Here is a 20,326-nt window from a genome sequence, read left to right as displayed (position 1 = left end):
CCGCCAAAACCATAGAGAGGAGAAGAAAGTCCTCCAATATCATAGAGACAGCCGGAAGTCCTCCAAGATCATAGAGATTAACCGGAAGTTCCCTAAAAACCATAGAGAGGATCCGGAAGTCCTCCAACACCATAGAGATTAACCGGAAGTTCCCTAAAAACCATAGAGAGGATCCGGAAGTCCTCCAAGATCATAGAGATTAACCGGAAGTTTCCTAAAACCATAGAGACGATCCGGAAGTCCTCCAATACCATAGAGACTAACCGGAAGTTTAAAGAAAAACCATAGAGATGATCCGGAAGTCCTCCAATACCATAGAGATGATCCGGAAGTCCTCCAATACCATAGAGATGATCCGGAAGTTTTCCAAGACCATCGAGAGGAGCCCCCGAAGAGCTGAGGCGGTCCCGGACGCACCTGGGGAGGGGTCGGAGGTCCCCCAGGTGCCCCCCAGGTTCCCGGGAGGATTTGGGGAGGATTTGGGGCAGATTTTGGGGTGTAACGCGCCCTTGGATTGGTCGAGGGGCGCGGCCCCGTTGGCCGAAGGCGTAACGCGCGCTTTGATTGGTTGGTTCGCGGGGTGCGCATGTAACGCGCGCGCTGATTGGTGGGCGGGAAGCGGGAGGCGGGGAGAGAAGGGGGCGTGGTTTAAGAGCCCGGCGCTGATTGGTCAGAGCGGCAAACGGGGCGTGGCCGGGCGGCGCCACTTCCGGAGCCCGGCGGGAGCGGCGCGGCGGCGCCAGGGGGCGGTAAGAGCCCCCGGGGCGTTGCCATGGCAACGGAGCGGCCCCCGTTGGGGTCCGCAGGGGGAGCAGGAGGCAGCGGGAGCCCCAGGGAGGGAACTGGGAGGGAACTGGGGGGCTCCTGGGGTCACTGGGGGTCCCAGGAAGGGAACTGGGAGGGGTTTGGGAGGGTTCGGCGGGAACGGGGAGGGAACTGGGCGCCCGGGGGGAACTGGGAGGGGTTTGGGGGGGTCCTGGGGTAACTCCGGAAAGGAGCTGGGGGCTCTGGGGGCACCGGGACTCTTTTAAACGAGGTCTTGGGGGTCCCACCCTCCTGAGACCCCCCCCCTTTAGCCCCCTGGGGCTCCTCTCGAGGGGATCCCGGGGTCCCGCCCTGAGCCCCCCGCGGGTCCCACCTGGGCCAGGTGCGATGGCGGAGCCGGAGCCCGACCCCGAGGAGGCTCCGGGCGCCCCCCGGGACCCCCCCGGGCCCCTGGCCCTGCTCAAGGCGCGGGCGCTCGACGTCACCTTCGAGGTGGGGGACGAGTACGAGATCATCGAGACCATCGGCACCGGCGCCTACGGCGTGGTCAGCTCGGCCCGGCGCCGCGACACCGGTGGGGACGCACCCGGGGACGCCTGGGGGATCTGGGGGGGCCTGGGGATACCTGGGGACACTTGGGGACACCTGGGGACACCTGGGGGGGTTGGGGACACACCTGGGGACACCCGGGGACACCTGGGTCATCCTTGGACACCTGGGGCCTCCTGGGTGGGACATTTGGGGCCACCTGGACACCTGGATCCTCTTTTTCCGGATGTCCCCACCCCCTCCTCGGTCCCCTCGGGAGGGTCCCAGGTGCCTGACCCCGTCCCCCCCGGGTGGGGCTGTCCGGCGGCCGGCCCCCCCCACCGCAGGCCAGCAGGTGGCCATCAAGAAGATCCCGAACGCCTTCGACGTGGTGACCAACGCCAAGCGGACGCTGCGGGAGCTGAAGATCCTCAAGCACTTCAAGCATGACAACATCATCGGCATCAAGGACATCCTGCGGCCCACGGGGCCCTACGGCGAGTTCCGCTCCGTGTGCGTCCCCGCAGGGCCGGCGGGGCTGGGAGGGCGAAGGGATGGAGGTCAAGGGGTCAGCGGAGGGGTTGGGGATGTCCTTGGGGTGGTTTTGGTTGGTTTTGGGTGATTTTGGTGGGGTCGGTCAAAGGTTGGGGGTTTGGGGGGTCTTAGGGGCTCTTGGGGGGTTGTGGGGGGGTCAGTGTGGTCAGCGGGGCCAAGGCAAGATGGCCAAAGCCGACAGGGTCAACACGGCCGAGGTCAACGCCATCAACGCGGCCGGCGACACTTGGCCAACGTCACCGTGGCCGATGGCAGCGTGGTCAATGTCAGTTGGCCAAAGTCCACGTGGTCAACGTGGTCGTGGTCAATGGGGCAATGTCAGCGTGGTCAACGTCCTGTGGTCATAACCAACGTGGTCAACAAGACCAAGGTCACCACGGTCAACATGGTCATCGCCATGGCCAATGTGGTTGCCACGGCCGATGTCACCGTGGCCAACACAAATTGGCCAAAGTCCACGTGGTCAACAAGAGCAAGGTCACCGTGGTCATCGCCACGGCCAACGCCCGCCCCTCCCCTCCCCCCCCGCAGGTACGTGGTGCTGGACCTGATGGAGAGCGACCTCCACCAGATCATCCACTCGGCGCAGCCGCTGACGCTGGAGCACGTCCGCTACTTCCTGTACCAGCTGCTGCGCGGCCTCAAGTACATCCACTCGGCCAACGTCCTGCACCGCGACCTCAAGCCCAGCAACCTGCTGGTCAACGAGAACTGCGAGCTCAAGATCGGCGACTTCGGCATGGCGCGGGGGCTGGGCGCCGACCCGCGCCAGGCCAAGGCCTTCCTCACCGAGTACGTGGCCACGCGCTGGTACCGCGCGCCGGAGCTGCTGCTGTCGCTGCACCGCTACACCCGCGCCATCGACATGTGGTCGGTCGGCTGCATCTTCGCTGAGATGCTCGGCCGGCGCCAGCTCTTCCCCGGCCGCAACTACGTCCACCAGCTGCAGCTGATCATGGCCGTGCTGGGGACGCCGCCCGCCGGCGTCATGGCGGCCATCGGGGCCGAGCGGGTGCGGGCCTACGTGCAGAGCCTGCCGCCGCGCCCGCCGGTGCCCTGGGAGAGCCTGTTCGGCGCGGCCGAGCCGGCGGCGCTGGCGCTGCTGGGGCGGATGCTGCGCTTCGACCCGCGGGAGCGCGTGGGCGTGGCCGAGGCGCTGCGGCACCCGTTCCTCGCCAAGTACCACGACCCCGAGGACGAGCCCGAGTGCGTCCCCGCCTTCGACTTCGCCTTCGACCGCCAGGCGCTCACCAAGGAGGAGATCAAGGCGGCCATCGTGGCCGAGATCGCCGACTTCCACGCGCGCCGCGACGGCATCCGGCGCCAGATCGCCCTGGCCCCCTCGGGCGGGGGTGGCACCGCGGTCAACGGCACAGCGGGCGGGGGTGACGGTGCCATGGCCGTGGCCAACGGCGGGGTCAACGGCGCAAGCGTCGGCCACGTCGCCATGGTCAACGCGGCCAACAGCATCAGCATGGCCGACGCCGGCGTTAATGCGGCCAACGTCAACAAGGCCAGCGTCAGTATGGTCAACGTGGGCAACGCCAACCTCAACGTGGCCAACGTCACCATGGGCAACTCCGCCATCAACGTGGCCAACACCACCATGGGCAACTCCGGCATCAACGTGGCCAACGCCGCCATGGGCAACTCCGGCATCAACGTGGCCAACGCCGCCATGGCCACTGTCACGGCTGCCAATGGCCCAGCCTGGCCGCCCTGTGCTGACGTGGACATGCCCAGCCCCGGCCCCGCCCCTGACTGCCCCATGGACTCCCCACGGGTGAAGGCGGAGCCGGGGGCGCCAGCGGCCCCCAAGAGGGACGGCGCCATCTCCGACGACACCAAGGCCGCCCTGAAGGCGGCGCTGCTCAAGTCGGCCATGAGGAACAAGAGCAAAGGTGAGGGGGCACCTGGGGGACCTGTGGAGGGCCTGGGGGGGGGAGCGGCTAAAACTGGGCTCTTCTGGGTCTTGGGGATTGGTTGGGTTTGGGTTGGGTTGAGTTAAATTGGGTTGGGTTGGGTTGAGTTGAGTTGGGTTGAGTTGGGTTGAGTTGTGTTGGGTTGAGTTGGGTTGAGTTGGGTTGAGTTGAGTTGGGTTGGGTTGAATTGGGTTGTGTTGAGTTGGGGTTAGGTTGAGTTGGGTTGGGTTGGGTTGAGTTGTGTTGGGTTGAGTCGGGTTGAGTTGGGTTGAGTTGAGTTGGGTTGGGTTGAGTTGGGTTGGGTTGGGTTGAGTTGGGTTGGGTTGAGTTGGGTTGAGTTGAATTGTGTTGGGTTGAGTTGGGTTGAGTTGAGTTGGGTTGGGTTGAGTTGTGTTGGGCTGTGTTGGGTTGGGTTGAGTTAGGTTGGGTTGAGTTAGGTTGTGTTGAGTTGTGATTGGTTGACCCAAGTGACCTTTGGTGACCCCACCCCTCCACCCAGAGCCGCCCTGCGCCGCCCCTGAGGCGCCCGAGGGCCGCAAGCCGGTGACGGCGGCCGAGCGGCAGCGGGAGCGGGAGGAGAAGCGGCGCCGCCGGCAGGAGCGCGCCAAGGAGCGCGAGAAGAAGCAGCGAGAGCGCGAGCGCCGCGAGCCCCGGGGCCGCGGCGAGGGCCTGCAGGGCCTCGTCCTCACCGACGACGATCGGCACCTCCTGGAGCGCTGGACCAAGATGCGCGACCGGGCGCCCCCGCGCCAGCCGCCCCCGCCCCGCCCCCCCGCCCCGGCCCCGCCCCCCTGCCCCGCCCCGCCCTGCGCCGCCGCCCCCGAGGCCTGGCCGGGCCCCGAGGTGTGGGTGGAGCCTCCAGCTGGCCCCGGCCCCGGCCCCGCCGACCCCGATGTGGCCACGGTCACTCAGCAGCTCTCCAAGTCGCAGGTGAGGGGTTGGGGTGGCCCGTGGGGGTCCCCTGGGTGCCGCCGCCCCTCCCTCACTGCCACCCTGCCCGCAGGTGGAGGATCTGCTGCCCCCCGTCTTCCCGGTGACCCCCAAGGGCAGCGGCGCCGGTTACGGCGTCGGCTTCGACCTGGAGGAGTTTCTCAGCCAATCTCTGGACATGGTGGGGGACGCCAAGGACAGGTGGGCCTGGAGTTGGGTTGGGTTGGGTTGGATTGGATTGAGTTGGGTTGAGTTGGGTTGGGTTGAGTTGGGTTGAGTTGGGCTGCGTTGGGTTGGCTTGGGTTGGGTTGGGTTGGGTTGAGTTGGGCTGGGTTGGGTTGAGTTGGGTTGAGTTGGGCTGGGTTGGGTTGGGTTGGGTTGGGTTGTGTTGGGTTGGGTTGAGTTGGGTTGAGTTGGGCTGGGTTGGGTTGAGTTGAGTTGGGTTGAGTTGGGCTGGGTTGGGTTGTGTTGGGTTGAGTTAAATTGGGTTGGGTTGGGTGTGGTTGAGTTGAGTTGGGTTGGGTTTGGTTGGGTTGAGTTGGGTTGAGTTGGGTTGAGTTGGGCTGGGTTGGGTTGGGTTGAGTTGGGCTGGGTTGGGTTGAGTTGGGCTGGGTTGAGTTGAGTTGGGTTGGGTTGGGTTGGGTTGAGTTGGGCTGGGTTGGGTTGGGTTGGGTTGAGTTGGGCTGGGTTGTGTTGAGTTGGATTGGGTTGGGTTGAGTTGGGTTGGGTTTGGTTGGGTTGAGTTGGGTTGTGTTGGGTTGGTGTTTGGCCCCGCCCCTGACGCCCCGCCCCTCCCCCCGCAGCCAGGGGGACTCGGCGCCGCTCTCGGCGTCGCTCTTGGCCGATTGGCTGGAGGTTCACCGCCTCAGCCCCGCCGCCCTCGAGAGCCTCCAGCGCGACCTCCAGCTCGGCTCCCCGATGCTCTTGGCCGACGACCTCCCGGAGCCCTGACCCGCAGGGAGCCCCACCCCCTGTGGCCCCAGCCACGCCCCCGGGGGGCTCAGCCCCACCCCTCGAGGGTTTGCCACGCCCCCGGTGCCTTGGCCCCGCCCCAATTAAAGTTTGTACGGAAACGACGCCGTCCTGTCGTGTCTCGACGGGGGCCCCGTGGGGGGTGGTCTCTCTGTTGGGGGGCCCTCGAGGGGCTTGGGGGGGTTCCGCAGGGCCCTATTGGCTGCGTAGGACCCCGCGGGCCCCCCGAGGAGGAGGAGGAGGAGGAAGGAAGGAGGCGGAGCCGGGTGCGTTTGTGGCAATGGGTTTCGTAGCAAATACATCACAGACCATGAGGGGGCGATACAGAGCGCGGGGGGTGCGGGGGGACCCCCGGCCCCGCCCCAACTCTGGCACCGCGCGGCATTGGGGGGGGGAGGGACAGCGCGGGGGGACCCCCAAAACCACCCCCGGCCCCGGCGCGGCAGGGTGGGGGCGGGGGCGCGGCGGGAGCGGCGCGGCGGCGACCCCTGCGGGGCGGGAAATCTAAGTGGGGGTGGTTCGGCCGGTGGGGGAGGGGAGCGATGGGGGGTGGGGTGGGAGGGGCGTGGGGGGATGGGTGGGAGGGTGATGGGGGCGTTGGGTCGTTGAGGGGGTGGTTGGGTCATCGATGAGGTCGTTGGGTCATCGATGGGGTGGTTGGGTCATCGATGAGGTCACTGGGTCACTGATGAGGTAATTGGGTCATCGATGGGGTGGTTGGGTCATCGATGAGGTCATTGATGAAGTTATTGGGTCGTTGATGAGGTTGTTGGGTCATCAATGAGGTAATTGGGTCATTGATGAGGTCGCTGGGTCATCGATGGGGTTGTTGGGTCACCAGTGGGGTCACTGGCTGGGGGATGGGGCGTGTGGGTGGGCAGCTGGCCAGTTGGGTGGAGGATGGGCCAGTAACTGGTCAGTGGGGTCATTACTGGTCAGTCGGGCAAGGGAGTGGTCGTGAACTGGTCAGTTGGGTGGGGGATGGGTTGATGGGTTGGGAGGTTCATTGGCCAAAGGAGTGACCAGCTGGGTGGCTGAGAGGATGGGGGGTGACCGGTCAACCAGCTGGGAGGGTACTGGTTCAACTGGTCAGTGAAGGGTTGACCAGTTGGATGATGGTTTAACCAGTTGGGTGGGTGATGGTTCAACTGGTCAGTGATGGTTGAACTGGTCGGGGGGGTCATTGGGGGTGTGATGGCACCGGCGCTGTGGGACTGGGATGGGCCAACCCAACACAACCCAACCCAGCCCAACCCAACCCAACTCAACCCAACCCAACACAACCCAACCCAACTCAACACAACACAACCCAACTCAACCCAACACAACCCAACTTAACCCAGCCCAACTCAACTCAACCCAACCCAACTTAACCCAGCCCAACTCAACCCAACTCAACCCAATCCAACACAACTCAACCCAACCCAACTCAACACAACCCAACCGAACTCAACTCAACCCAACCCAACTCAACTCAACTCAACACAACCCAACTCAACTCAACCCAGCTCAGCCCAACCCAACCCAACCCAATTGAACCCAACCCAACCCAACCTAACTAAACCCGACCCAACCCAACCCAACTCAACTGAACCCAATTCAACAAACCCCGACCCAACCCAACCCAACAAACCCAACCCAACCGCTGACCCCTCTTGGGTACCCCCTCACCCCAAGACCCCAACCCCTTCTCCACTCCCCCCAGCCCCCCTGCCCCCTCCAAACCCCCCATCGAGCCCCCCCGAGGCAGGGGCGTGGTCAATGGCGGGAGGCGCCGGGGAGGAGGGGGATGATGGGATGGATGAAGGCCGAGGAGGAGCCGCTTAGATTTGCCGGCGCGGGGGCCGGGCGGGGCCGGCGGTGACTGGACCACGTGCTGGTTCGTCCGCATGAACAAATTTGTCTCTTAATTTATTCGCAATCTCGCTGGATGCGGTTAATTAATGGGGGGGGGAGGGGAGGAGGAGGAGGGGCCGGGACCGGGTGGGGGAGGGGCGCTGTGGCTGCCGCGCCCCTGGGGGCCGGGGGAGGTGGGGGAGGGGCCCTACAAGCCCAAGGTGCCCCCGATGGAGGAGGCCAAGACCACCCCCAGCACCACGCAGCAGATGATGATCATGATTTTCTTCTGCCGTGCCCCAAAAAGGCCCCGAATTTGGGACGTCCGGGCAGCGGGGGAGGGGTGGGGGGGGGGGGAGGGGAGAGAGGAGACAAGAGCGGAGAGTTACGACCCCACCCCCACCCCGGGGGCGGGGAGACCCCTCCCCCCCGGCCCCGCCCCCCCCGGCCCCGCACTCACCCTCCGGGCTTTGCTCTGGTACTTTACGGCTTTTTTGGTGTCGGACACGGCGCGCTCGACGTAATCCACCGAGTGCTCCACGTTGTACTCGATGCGGTCGATCATCTCGCCCTGGGCGGGGGAGGGGAGGGGTTGGGACCCCCCCGGAGGTGGGGACAGGGCTGGGGGAGGGGCGGGGCGGGTCCAGGGGATCCCCGGGTGGGTTCACGGTGGTCCTCGGTGGGTTCTAAGTGGTCTTTGGGGGACTTCTAGATGACCCTTAGTGGGTCCAGGTGGCCTTCGGTGGGTCCCAGGTGACCCTTGGTGGGTCCAAGCGACCATTTGTGGGTCCCAGCTGACCTTTGGTCACGCCTAGATGACCCTTAGTGGGTCCAAGTGGCCTTTGGTGGGTCCCAGGTGACCCTTGGTGGGTCCAAGCGACCATTTGTGGGTCCCAGCTGACCTTTGGTCACTCCTAGATGACCCTTAGTGGGTCCAAGTGGCCTTTGGTGGGTCCCAGGTGACCCTTGGTGGGTCCAAGCGACCATTTGTGGGTCCCAGCTGACCTTTGGTCACGCCTAGATGACCCTTAGTGGGTCCAGGTGGCCTTTGGTGGGTCCCAGGTGACCCTTGGTGGGTCCAAGCGACCATTTGTGGGTCCCAGCTGACCTTTGGTCACGCCTAGATGACCCTTAGTGGGTCCAAGTGGCCTTTGGTGGGTCCCAGGTGACCCTTGGTGGGTCCAAGCGACCATTTGTGGGTCCCAGCTGACCTTTGGTCACGCCTAGATGACCCTTAGTGGGTCCAAGTGGCCTTCGGTGGGTCCCAGGTGACCCTTGGTGGGTCCAAGCGACCATTTGTGGGTCCCAGCTGACCTTTGGTCACGCCTAGATGACCCTTAGTGGGTCCAAGTGGCCTTTGGTGGGTCCCAGGTGACCCTTGGTGGGTCCAAGCGACCATTTGTGGGTCCCAGCTGACCTTTGGTCACTCCTAGATGACCCTTAATGGGTCCAGGTGGCCTTCGGGTCACTCCCAGCTGACCCCCCCGCCCCCACGGTGGCCGTGTCCCCGCCGCGGCCGGACCTGGCTCTCCACCAGCATGGCCATGTCCACGAACATGTCGTGCAGCTCGCGGATGCTCGTCTCCAGCTTGATGATCTCGTTGTGCCGCGTCTCGATCTCGTTCAGCGCCTGTTTGGTCATCTGCGAGTCCATCTTGATCTGGGGGGGACATCGGGGGGCGTCGGGGGTCTCCAGGTGGTCCCCAGGAGGCTCCAGGCACCCCCAAAGTCACGGCCGACCTCAAGGGCTTGGGGAATCTCGGGCGGGGTTGAGGGAACTCATTGGGGTCATGGTGGCCCCACTGCGTTTGTGGTGGCCCCAGTGGGGTTGTGGTGGCCCCAGTGGGGTTGTGGTGGCCCCTTTGGGGTTGTGGTGGCCCTGTTGGGTTCGTGGTGGCCCCACTGGGGTCGTGGTATCCCCAGTGGGCTCTTGGCGGCCCCATTGGGTTCATGGTGGCCCCAGCGGGGTCTTGGTGGCCCCATTGAATTCCAGATGCCCCCACTGAGTCCCAGTTGCCCCCATGGACTCCCAGTTGCCCCTCTCCCCCCGGCCACGCCCCTGGCCGCTCACATCGTCGGTGAAGATGGCCAGCTTGCCGCTCTCCAGCATGTCCTCCAGCTCCTCGTTGGTCGTGGTCCGGCCGGCTGCAGGGGGGAGGGGCGGGGGTGGTGACCACTCTCTCCCCCCACCGTGGCCCCTCCCCCTCGTGGTGGCCCCTCTCCCCCCGCAGTGGCCCCTCCCCCCGGCCCCTCCCCCGTACTGATCTCCAGCTGGCGCTGGATCCGGTCCTTGCAGCGGTCGCGGTACTTGGACTGCGTCGCGTTGTACTCGGTCATCACCTCCACGAACTTCCGCGACAGCGTCGAGTGCTGGGGACGGGGACGGCGACAGGTGAGGGGGGACAGGGGAGAGGGGACAGGTGAGAGGGGACAGGGGAGAGGGGACGGGGACAGGTGAGGGGGGACGGGGACAGGTGAGGGGGGACAGGGGAGAGGGGACGGGGACAGGTGAGGGGGGACGGGGGAGAGGGGACAGGTGAGGGGGGACGGGGGAGAGGGGACAGGTGAGAGGGGACGGGGACAGGTGAGGGGGGACAGGGGAGAGGGGACGGGGACAGGTGAGGGGGGACGGGGGAGAGGGGACAGGTGAGGGGGGACAGGTGAGGGGGGACGGGGACAGGTGAGGGGGGACGGGGACAGGTGAGAGGGGACGGGGACAGGTGAGGGGGGACGGGGGAGAGGGGACAGGTGAGGGGGGACAGGTGAGAGGGGACAGGGAGAGGGATAGGGTAGAGGGGACGGGGACAGGTGAGGGGGGACAGGTGAGGGGGGACGGGGACAGGTGAGGGGGGACGGGGGAGAGGGGACAGGGGAGAGGGAAGAGGGGACAGGGAGAGGGACAGGGGAGAGGGGATGGGGACAGGTGAGGGGGGACAGGTGAGAGGGGACAGGGACAGGTGAGAGGGGACAGGGGAGAGGGGACAGGGGAGGAGGAGGAGATAGAGGAGTGGGAAGAAGGACAGAGGAGGAAGATGAAGACAAAGAGAAGATGAAGAGGAAGATGAAGATGAAGATGAAGAGGAAGATGAAGAGGAAGATGAAGATGAAGAAAATGAAGATGAAGATGGAGGAAGAACAGAGGAGGACAAGGAGATGAAGATGGAGAAGGTCACAGAGGACGAGGAGGAGGAGGAAGGACAGAAGAGGAAGACGAGGAGGAGGAGAGGAAGATGAGAAGGAGAAAGGTGAGGAGGAAGATGAAAAGGAGGAGGAAGAGGAAGATGATGAAGAAGACGAAGCCGACGATGAGGACGACAAAGACGATGAAGAAAACGCAGATAACGATGAGGAAACGGGGGCGGCAATGATGAAGATGAGGACGAACATCATGAGGATGATGAAGACGAGGATGATGACCATGACGATGATGACGGCGATGAAACCGATGGCGACGAAGAATCCAATGATGATGACGATGATGATGAAGCTGATGATGACGTCAATGACGATGACGACGATGACGATGACGATGACGATGATGATGATGTCAATGACGATGATGACGATGACGATGACGATGATGAAGACGTCAATGATGATGATGATGACGATGATGACGATGATGATGATGAAGCCAATGATGACGTCAATGACGATGACGATGATGATGTCAATGACGATGATGACGATGACGATGATGATGACATCAATGACAATGACGATGATGACAATGATGATGACGTCAATGACGATGACGATGATGATGATGATGATGATGATGGCATCAATGATGATGTCAATGACAATGATGACGATGATGATGACGCCGATGACGATGACGATGACAATGACGATGACGATGATGACATCAATGACGATGACAACATCAATGACGATGGCGATGACGATGACATCAATGACGATGACGATGACGACGCCGATGACGATGACGACGATGACGATGACGATGATGACATCAATGACAATGACGATGACGATGACGATGATGACGCCGATGACGATGACGATGATGATGACATCAATGACGATGACGATGATGACGCCGATGACGATGACGATGACGATGATGACGCCGATGACGATGACGATGATGATGACATCAATGACGATGACGATGATGACGCCGACGACGATGACGCCGATGACGATGATGACGATGACGATGACGACGACAACGAAGCCGATGACGCTGCCGAGGCCGAAGGCGGTACCTGGGTCTTGCGGATGCGCAGGTCGGCCGAGGAGCGGTTCAGCCCCTCCTCCTGCTCGATGCTCTGCTCGATGGCTGCGGGGGAGGGGACGCCGCCGGTCACAGCCCGGGCCGGGGGGAGGGGACACGCACCAGTCACACCCCTCCCCCGCCCAAGATGGCGGCCGTGACGTCACCTTTCAACTTGGAGCGCACTTTGTTCGCCGTCTTCTTGATGTCGGCCGTGAGGTCCTCGAGCTCCTGCTTCGTCTCTGCGGGCGGCCGGGGAGTGACCGGTGAGTGACCGGTGAGTGACCGGTGAGCGAGCAGTTAATGACCAGTTAATGACCCATTAGACCACTCAGTGGCTGCTTAGTGACCAGTTAGACCAGTTCGTGACCAATTAATGACCGGTTACTGACCAGCTGATGGTGAGTTAGACCAATTAATGACCAGCTGGACCAGTTAGGCCAGTTACTGACCGGTCAATGCGCAGGTAATGACCCAGTTAACCAGTTAATGACCAATTAGACCAGTCAGACCAGTTACTGAGCCAATGAACTGGTTAGTGACCAGTTAGGCCAGTTACTGACCGGTCAATGACCAGTTACTGACCGGTCAATGACCAATTACTGACCCAATGAACCAGTTAGTGACCAGTTAAACCAGTTAGGCCAGTTACTGACCGGTCAATGACCAGTTACTGACCCAATGAACCGGTTAGTGACCAGTTAGACCAGTTAGGCCAGTTACTGACCGGTCAATGACCAGTTACTGACCGGTCAATGACCAATTACTGACCCAATGAACCAGTTAGTGACCAGTTAGACCAGTTAGGCCAGTTACTGACCGGTCAATGACCAGTTACTGACCCAATGAACCGGTTAGTGACCAGTTAGACCAGTTAGGCCAGTTACTGACTGGTCAGTGACCAATTACTGAGCCAATGAACCAGTTAGTGACCAGTTAGACCAGTTAGGCCAGTTACTGACCAGTCAATGACCAATTACTGAGCCAATGAACCGGTTAGTGACCAGTTAGACCAGTTAGGCCAGTTACTGACCCACTGCCCATCCAACTGACCAGTTAATGACCCCATCACCCACTTACCAACCCCATTAATGACTCAAGGACCCCACTAATGAACCAACGGCCCCGTTAATGAGCCAACGACCCCATTAATGAGCCGATGACCCCACTAATGACTCAATGACCCCATTAATGACCCAAGGACAGGTTAATGGCCCAACGACCCCGCTAATGACCCAAGGACACCGTTAATGACCAAAAAAACCCCCGTCAACGACCAAAAACCGCCATCAACGACCAAGAACCCCGTTAACGACCCCGTTAACGAGCCCCGGGCCCCCTGGACTCACTCTCGTCGGGGTTGGGGGCGGCCAGGATGGCGCTGTGCTGCTTCTTCACCTGCTCCACGTCCTCCGAGAGCTTCTCGATGCAGCCCCGGATCTCCTCCACCTGCGGGGGCAGGGGGGCTTGGGGGGGCTTGGGGGGTCCCCAGGGGGGCTTGGGGGGGATTTCGAGGGGTCCTGGAGGGGCTCTGGAGGTCCCAGGGGTGATTTTGGGGGGGGTCTCGGGGGGATTTTGGGGGGTCCTGAGGTCGATTCCAGGGGTCCCGGGGGCGGAGCTGTTTTGGGGGGCGTTTCTGGGGGGGCCGGCTCTGATTTTGGGGGGGTTTGGAGTATCCCGGATGTGATTTTGGGGGGTCCAGAGGTTCAGTTCAGGGCTCCCGGGGCTGTTTTGGGGGTCCCAGAGCTGCTTCTGAGGGGTTTTGAGGGTCCCAGCTGAGATTTCGGGGGTTTTGGGGGTGCCGGGGCTGTTTTTGAGGGTTCAAGCTGTGGTTCGGGGGATGTTTTGGGGGTCCCGGGGCTGTTTTGGGGGTCCCAGAGCTGCTTCTGAGGGGTTTTGAGGGTTCCAGCTGAGAGTTTGGGGGTGTTGGGGGGTCCTGGGGCTGTTTTTGGGGATCCCAGGGCTGTTTTTGGGGGTCCTGGGGCTGTTTTTGGGGATCCCAGGGCTGGTTTTGGGGGTCCTGGGGCTCTTTTCAGGGGTCCCGGGGCTGTTTTTGGGGATCCCAGGGCTGTTTTGGGGGGTCCCGGGGCTGTTTTCAGGGGTCCTGGGGCTGTTTCAGGGGTCCTGGGGCTGTTTTTGGGGTTCCTGGGGCTGTTTTTGGGGGATCCTGGGGCTGTTTTTGGGGTCTCAGGGCTGTTTCTGGGGTTCCCAGGGCTGTTTTTGGGGGTCCCGGGACTGTTTTCGGGGGTCCTGGGGCTGTTTTTGGGGGTCCTGGGGCTGTTTTTGAGGTTCCCGGGGCTGTTTTTGGGGGATCCTGGGGCTGTTTTTGGGGTCTCAGGGCTGTTTCTGGGGTTCCCAGGGCTGTTTCTGGGGGTCCCGGGGCTGTTTTTGGGGTCTCAGGGCTGTTTCTGGGGTTCCCAGGGCTGTTTCTGGGGGTCCCGGGGCTGTTTTTCGGGGTCCTGGGGCTGTTTTGGGGGGTCCCAGGGCTGTTTTTGGGGGTCCTGGGGCTGTTTTTGGGGGTCCCGGGGCTGTTTTTGGGGTCTCAGGGCTGTTTCTGGGGATCCCAGGGCTGTTTCTGGGGGTCCCGGGGCTGTTTTTGGGGGTCCTGGGGCTCTTTTCAGGGGTCCTGGGGCTGGTTTTGGGGTCCCAGGGCTGTTTTTGGGGGTCCCGGGGCTGTTTCTGGGGGTCCCGGGGCTGTTTTTGGGGGTCCCGGGGCTGTTTTCGGGTCCCACCTGCTCGAAGAACTCGTCCATGAAGTGGTCGCGGTCCACGGTCACCACCTCGTCCTCATCGTCGCTGTCCTTGGCCTGCAGGGGGCGCAGTCACGCGGGGGGCGGGGCCGCCAGGGGGCGCCAGCGAGCGGGGCGGGGGGGGGGGCGTGGCCACTCTCCAAACCACGCCCCCTCCGCGCCCCCCGATTGGCTGAGAGCGCCGAGTCACCCGCGTGGCCTGACCCCGCCCCTCCCCGCCTCATTTGCATAACCCCACCCCTCCCCCGCGCGTGTCCCGTGATTGGTTCCCGCCTCCCCGCTCATTTTGCATGCGGCTCATTTGCATGCGGCACCTCATTGGCTGCCGGAGGAGGGGGATTTGCATAAGGGGCGGGGCCGGGGGGGGGAGGGATGCTCGCAGCTGATTGGCTGAGCTGGGGTGAGCCCACCCCACCCCCCCCCCTCCGGCTGAGGCTCCGCCCCCTGTGGGGACCCCGGGACCCCCCCCAGTGACCCCCAGTGACCCCCAGTGACCCCCAGTGACCACCAGTGACCCCCGTGCTGATCCCAGTAACCCCCAGCGCCTCCCAGTAACGGCCCCGGAGACCCCCAGAGCCCCCCCAAGGCCTCACTGCAGCCCCCCCTCCCCCAAAAACCCCAAATCCCCCCCAAATCCCCCCCCGGGCCCCCCCCCCCAACCCCCCAAATCCCCCCAAAACCCCCCCGGGCATCCTCAGCCGGCCCCCAGAGCCCCCCAAATCCCCTCCCCCCACTGCAGCCCCCCCACCCCCAAAGTCCTCAGACCCCCCCTCCCCCCATCCCTCGGACCACCCTGAGCCCCCCAAAACCCCCCCAAAACCCCCCCAAAAACCCCCCCCAGACCGGCCCAGCCCCTTCCCCTCCCCGCAGCCCTCAAAGACCCCCCCGGAACCCCCCCAAAAACCCCCAAAATCCCCCCTGCACCCCCAACCCCCCCCCCCAAAAAAACCCCCAAAATCCCCCCCGCAGCCCCCCCCAGCCCCCCCCCGCCCCCCCCCTCGCTCACGCTGCGAAGCTCCTGGGTCCGGTCCTTCATGGTGGGGGAGGGGAGGGGGCGTCCGGAGGAGGGGGGGGAGGGGCGGGGGAGGGGGCTCGGGGTCCCAGGGACCCTCGGGGGGGGCTCCCGGGGCCGGGGGGGGGGGCTCGGGACCCCTTTTGGGGGGGGTTTGGGGCCGTCCGGGGGATGCGGCGGCGGCTGCGGCTGCGGAGGGGGGAGGGGAAAAGGGGGGGGGGAGGGAGGGGGAGGGGGCGGGGGGTGGGGGAGGGGCTGCGCAAAGGGGGCTGCGGCGAAGGGGGGCGGGGCTGGGGCGGGGAGGGGGGAGGGGCTTCAAGGGGATCCCCCCCTCCCCCCCCCCCCCACCCGGGTTTAGCGTGGGAAAATCGGGGATTTCGGGGGGGGGTCCCCGGGGGGATTTTGGGGGGGGTCGAGAGGATTTTGGGGAAAATTTCGGGGATTTGGGGGGGGGTCGAGAGGATTTTGGGGAAATTTCGGGGATTTGGGGGGAGTCGAGAGGATTTTGGGGAAAATTTCGGGGATTTGGGGGGAGTCGAGAGGATTTTGGGGGAAATTTCGGGGATTTTGGGGGTTTTTGGGGGGGGTCGAGAAGATTTTTGGGGGAATTTCGGGGATTTTGGGGGTTTTTGGGGGGTGTCGAGAGGATTTGGGGGAAATTTCGGGGATTTTGGGGTTTTTTTGGGGGGGGTCGAGAAGATTTGGGGGGAATTTCGGGGATTTTGGGGGGGTCGAGAAGATTTTTGGGGAAAATTTCGGGGATTTGGGGGGGGTCGAGAGGATTTGGGGGAAATTTCGGGGATTTTGGGGGTTTTTGGGGGGGGTCGAGAAGATTTTTGGGGGAATTTCGGGGATTTTGGGGGTTTTTGGGGGGGGTCGAGAAGATTTTTGGGGGAATTTCGGGGATTTTGGGGGTTTTGGGGGGGGCTCGAGAAGATTTTTGGGGGAATTTCGGGGATTTTGGGGGTTTTGGGGGGGGTCGAGAAGATTTTTGGGGAAATTTCGGGGATTTTGGGGTTTTTTTGGGGGGGGGTCGAGAAGATTTTTGGGGGAATTTCGGGGATTTTGGGGGTTTTTGGGGGGGGTCGAGAAGATTTTTGGGGGAAATTTCGGGGATTTTGGGGGGGGTCGAGAGGATTTGGGGGAAATTTCGGGGATTTTGGGGGGGGTCGAGAGGATTTGGGGGAAATTCCGGGGATTTTGGGGGTTTTGGGGGGGTCGAGAAGATTTTTGGGGGAATTTCGGGGATTTTGGGGGTTTTTGGGGGGGGTCGAGAGGATTTTGGGGACTCCTGGTGGCGGCCGAAGGGGTTTTGGGGGGAATTTCGGGGATTTTGGGGCTCTCAGGGGGATTTTTTGAAGTGGGGGGGATTTTGGGGGGTCCCGGTCGCTCCTGAGGGTGTTTCGGGGGGGGGGGCGATTTTTGGGGTGTCCGAGAGGGATTTGGGGGATTTCAGGGGGTCCCGAGTCCCACCAAGGAGGTTTTGGGGCATTTTCGGGGTAATCGGAGCGAATTTGGAGGCTCCCGGACGCCCCCGAGAGGATTTTGGGGGAGCCCGAGGGGTTTTTGAGGGTCCCAGAGGATTTTTTGGGGGTTCCAGAGGATATTTTGGGGTCCCGGGAGGTTTCGGGGGGGATCTGGGGGAGGGTTGGGGGTCTCGGGAAAGTTTCTGGGTGGTTTTCAGGGGGTCCCGGGATGGATTTTTGGGATCCCGGGGCAGTTTCGGGGTCCCGAGTAGATTTTTTGGGGTCCCGCGATGGTTTTTTTTGGGGTCCCGGGGCAATTTTGGGACCCCGGGTAGATTTTTTGGGGTCCCAGGTAGATTTTTTGGGCTCCCGGGGCAATTTTGGGACCCCGGGTAGATTTTTTGGGGTCCCAGGTAGATTTTTTGGGCTCCCGGGGCAGTTTTGGGGTCCCGGAATGGTTTTTTTGGGGGTCCCGGGGCAGTTTTTTGGGGGGGTTCCTTGAGGGTTTTTCGAGGTCCCGAGGGAGTTTTTTTGGGGGGCGCTCGGAGGATTTTGGGGTCTCGGGGATATTTTGGGGTCCGTCCCTCCCCCCCCCCCCCCAACCCCAAATCAGCCGCAGCCGCCGGCGCTGACTCAGCGTTTATTCACCCACGGGGGGCGTGGCCAGCACAGACCACACCCAAACAAGCCCCGCCCCCTCCCCGCGATGGGGGCGGGGCTACGCGGTGCCGGGAAGGGGCGGGGCGTGGGGGGCGGAGCCGTGACGTCGCTGGTGCCGCCTCAGCCCCGCCCCCGTGGCGAAGCCCCGCCCACAGAGGGGGCAGGGGAAGGGGCGGGGCCCCGCCGCCATCTTGGGCTCGGCGGCCATGTTGGACTCGGTGGCCGCGTTCAGTCGCCCCGGCGGCGCCGCCATGTTGCCGGCGGCCATGTTGGCTCCCCCAATGGGCGCCGCCATGTTTGCGGCAGCCACGCTGTTGGCGGCCATGTTGGTGTCGGCCATGTTGGTGTCGGCCATGTTGGTGTCGGCCATGTTGGTGTCGGCCATGTTGCTTTCCCCAACGCCCGCCACACTGCCGGCGGCCATATTGCCGGCAGCCATATTGGTTCCCGCCACGGCGGCCATATTGCCGGCCGCCATATTGTTTCCCGCCACGGCGGCCATATTGCCGGCCGCCATATTGGTTCCCGCCACGGCGGCCATATTGCCGGCGGCCACATTGTCCCCTCCGCCGGCCGCTGCCACCCCCTCCCCCGCGGCCTCCTCCCTGCCGTGCGTCCTCTCGTGCTTGCGCAGCCCCGAGACGCCCCCGAAGCCCTTCCCGCAGCGCCCGCAGGCGAAAGGCCGCTCCCCGGAGTGCGTCCGCCGGTGCTTCCCCAGCGCCGCCCGCTCCCCGAAGCCCTTCCCGCAGTCGCCGCAGCGCCAGGGCCGCTCCCCGGAGTGCGTCAGCCGGTGCCGCTTCAGGTCCCACGAGGCCACGAAGGCCTTGCCGCAGTCGCCGCAGCGCCAGGGCCGCTCGCCGGTGTGCGTGCGCCGGTGCACGGCCAGGTCGGCCGGCTGCCGGAAGGCCTTGCCGCAGTCGCCGCAGCCGTACGGCTTCAGGCCCTGGTGGGCGCGCTGGTGCCGCCGGAAGCTGGAGGGGTCGGCGAACATGCGGCCGCACTGCGGGCACAGGAAGGGCCGCTCGCCCGTGTGCACGCGCTGGTGGCTCTGGAAGGACGAGAGCTGCGTGAAGGCCTTGCCGCAGGTGGGGCAGGGGAAGGGCTTGGCCGGCGCGTGGATGCGCTGGTGGCAGGCCAGCGACGACGAGCGGCCGAAGCTCTTGCCGCACTCGGCGCACAGGAAGGGCCGCTCGCCCGTGTGCACCCGCAGGTGGTTGCGCAGGTCCTTGCGCTCGGCGTAGGCCTTGGGGCAGGAGCCGCAGCGGTGCGGCCGCAGCCCCGCGTGGCCCCGCAGGTGCTTGCGGAACACCGAGGGGTCGGCGAAGGCCTTGGGGCACTCGGGGCAGGCGAAGGGGCGCTCGCCGGTGTGGGCGCGCTCGTGGATGGCCAGCTTGGCCGGCGACGAGAAGGACTTGGGGCAGCTGGGGCAGGGGAAGGGCGGCGCCGGGCGGGGCCGCGGGGCGGGGCCGGGAGGGGCGGGGGAGGGCTCCGGGGATTCGGTGGCGCCGGCGGCTGCGGCGCGGGCACCTCCGGGCGTCTCCGAGGATGCGGCGGCGGCGGCGGCTCCGGGCGCGTCCCGGGAGGGCTCCGAGGACGCGGCGGTGGTGGCGGCTCCGGGCGCGTCCGGCGGAACCGGGGTACGTCCAGGTGCGCCGGGGCCGTGTCCGGCGGAGGCGGCGGCGCCGGGAGTGACCGGGGAGGTGTCCTCGGACATGGCGGCGCCTCCAGGTGCGCTCAGGGCTTCGGCGGCTCCTCCAGGTGTCCCCGGCGCGGCCCCGCCCGCGGTGACGTCACAGGTGGCCCCTCCAGGTAGCCTGGGCGTGGCCCTGCTGGTCCCGCCCTCGGGGCCCCCCTCAGGTGTGGTGGGCGTGGCAGGGGCGTGGCCAGGGGCGGTGGCACCTGGGGGACACCCGGGCGTCACCTGGGCGGGGGTGGGGGTGGGGCCGGGGGGGTCACCTGGGCACACCTGGGGCTCCTCCATGGCCTTGGCACGGGGACCCCCCGACATTTGGGGGTGGGGGGTTAATGGGGCAAACTGGGAGGGACTGGGGGGGTAAAGGGGGGGATACTGGGGGGGTTAATGGGGGGAACTGGGGTCAACTGGGAGGGGTCACTGGGGGGTTAATGGTGGAAACGGGGGGGGGTTACTGAGGGTTACTGGGCCTTACTGGGGGGGAACTGGGGGAAAATGGGGGGGTACTGGGGGGCGCTGGTGGGATAATGGGGGGGTACTGGTGGTTACTGGGGGGCGCTGGTGGGATAATGGGGGGGGGTACTGGGGGTTACTGGGGGTGACTGGGGGTTCCTGGGGGGGTTCCTGGGACTTACTGGGCCTTACTGGGCAGGCCCTATTTGGGTGTCGGAGGGGGGGAATCCCAAATTTCGGGGATCCCAAATTTCGGGGATTCCCCCCCCCCCCCCCCCCGCCGCCCCCCCCCGGCCTCTTTTGGGGATTCCCGGGGGGGTCCCCGCGATTCGGGGGTGGGGGAGGGGTGGGAATTTCCCACCCTTTTTTATTCCGGGGGGGATTTTGGGGGTGGGGGGAGGGGAAGGATCCGGGGCGGGGGGGGGGGGAGGGGCCGCGGGCACCCCCCGGATTTTAGGGGGGGGGGGTCCCCAAATCTTACCTGGGGGGGGCCGGGCGGGAGCGGCGGCGGCGCTAGGACCGGGGGGGAGGGGCGGGGAGGGGG

General features: G+C 64.5%; 3 protein-coding genes across 5 annotated transcripts; 1 reads left to right on the top strand and 2 right to left on the bottom strand.

Annotated features, from left to right (window-relative positions):
- The first annotated feature begins 699 nt into the window (after positions 1–699).
- Positions 700–5,776, top strand: MAPK7 (mitogen-activated protein kinase 7). 3 transcript variants are annotated; one of them, XM_082300146.1, is made up of 7 exons: positions 700–749; positions 1,077–1,339; positions 1,641–1,806; positions 2,380–3,749; positions 4,270–4,700; positions 4,774–4,901; positions 5,504–5,776. In XM_082300146.1, the coding sequence occupies exons 2-7, from the start codon at positions 1,153–1,155 to the stop codon at positions 5,649–5,651; spliced, it is 2,430 nt and encodes an 809-aa protein (XP_082156272.1). In that variant the 5' UTR covers positions 700–749; positions 1,077–1,152; the 3' UTR covers positions 5,652–5,776. The 3 variants fall into 3 exon arrangements, with proteins under 3 accessions (XP_082156272.1, XP_082156271.1, XP_082156273.1); XM_082300145.1 differs by having other exon boundaries at positions 705–749; positions 1,148–1,339; XM_082300147.1 differs by lacking the exon at positions 1,077–1,339 and having other exon boundaries at positions 705–749.
- Positions 5,777–7,716: 1,940 nt separating this feature from the next.
- On the bottom strand, positions 7,717–15,534 carry LOC309584208 (syntaxin-1B; the record flags this gene model as incomplete). The annotated part of the gene is made up of 10 exons (XM_082300162.1): positions 7,717–7,797; positions 7,969–8,079; positions 9,031–9,168; positions 9,580–9,653; positions 9,770–9,878; positions 11,741–11,814; positions 11,916–11,990; positions 13,098–13,197; positions 14,481–14,555; positions 15,505–15,534. 10 exons carry the CDS (start codon positions 15,532–15,534, stop codon positions 7,717–7,719), a joined length of 867 nt encoding a protein of 288 aa, XP_082156288.1.
- A 2,075-nt stretch (positions 15,535–17,609) lies between these two features.
- LOC309584200 (uncharacterized protein) lies at positions 17,610–20,316 on the bottom strand. Its single transcript, XM_082300148.1, has 2 exons — positions 20,264–20,316; positions 17,610–19,535 (listed from the first exon to the last, which is right to left on the bottom strand). Exon 2 carries the CDS (start codon positions 19,348–19,350, stop codon positions 17,695–17,697), a length of 1,656 nt encoding a protein of 551 aa, XP_082156274.1. The 5' UTR covers positions 19,351–19,535; positions 20,264–20,316; the 3' UTR covers positions 17,610–17,694.
- Between the last annotated feature and the right edge of the window lie 10 nt (positions 20,317–20,326).

The sequence above is a fragment of the Coloeus monedula genome (assembly GCF_965178545.1).
Source record: "Coloeus monedula genome assembly, chromosome: 37".
Classification (NCBI taxonomy): domain Eukaryota; kingdom Metazoa; phylum Chordata; class Aves; order Passeriformes; family Corvidae; genus Coloeus; species Coloeus monedula.
This window is presented reverse-complemented; position numbering and strand designations above follow the sequence as displayed.

What these genes read in the sequence shown, in the direction of transcription:
- MAPK7 (XM_082300146.1), top strand. Translation starts at nt 1,153, where the DNA reads ATGGCGGAGCCGGAGCCCGACCCCGAGGAGGCTCCGGGCGCCCCCCGG. An exon ending in TACGGCGAGTTCCGCTCCGT is followed by an intron (nt 1,807 to 2,379) that starts GTGCGTCCCCGC and finishes CCCCCCCCGCAG; the next exon opens with GTACGTGGTGCTGGACCTGA. An exon ending in GTGGGGGACGCCAAGGACAG is followed by an intron (nt 4,902 to 5,503) that starts GTGGGCCTGGAG and finishes CTCCCCCCGCAG; the next exon opens with CCAGGGGGACTCGGCGCCGC.
- LOC309584200 (XM_082300148.1), bottom strand. Translation starts at nt 19,350, where the DNA reads ATGTCCGAGGACACCTCCCCGGTCACTCCCGGCGCCGCCGCCTCCGCC.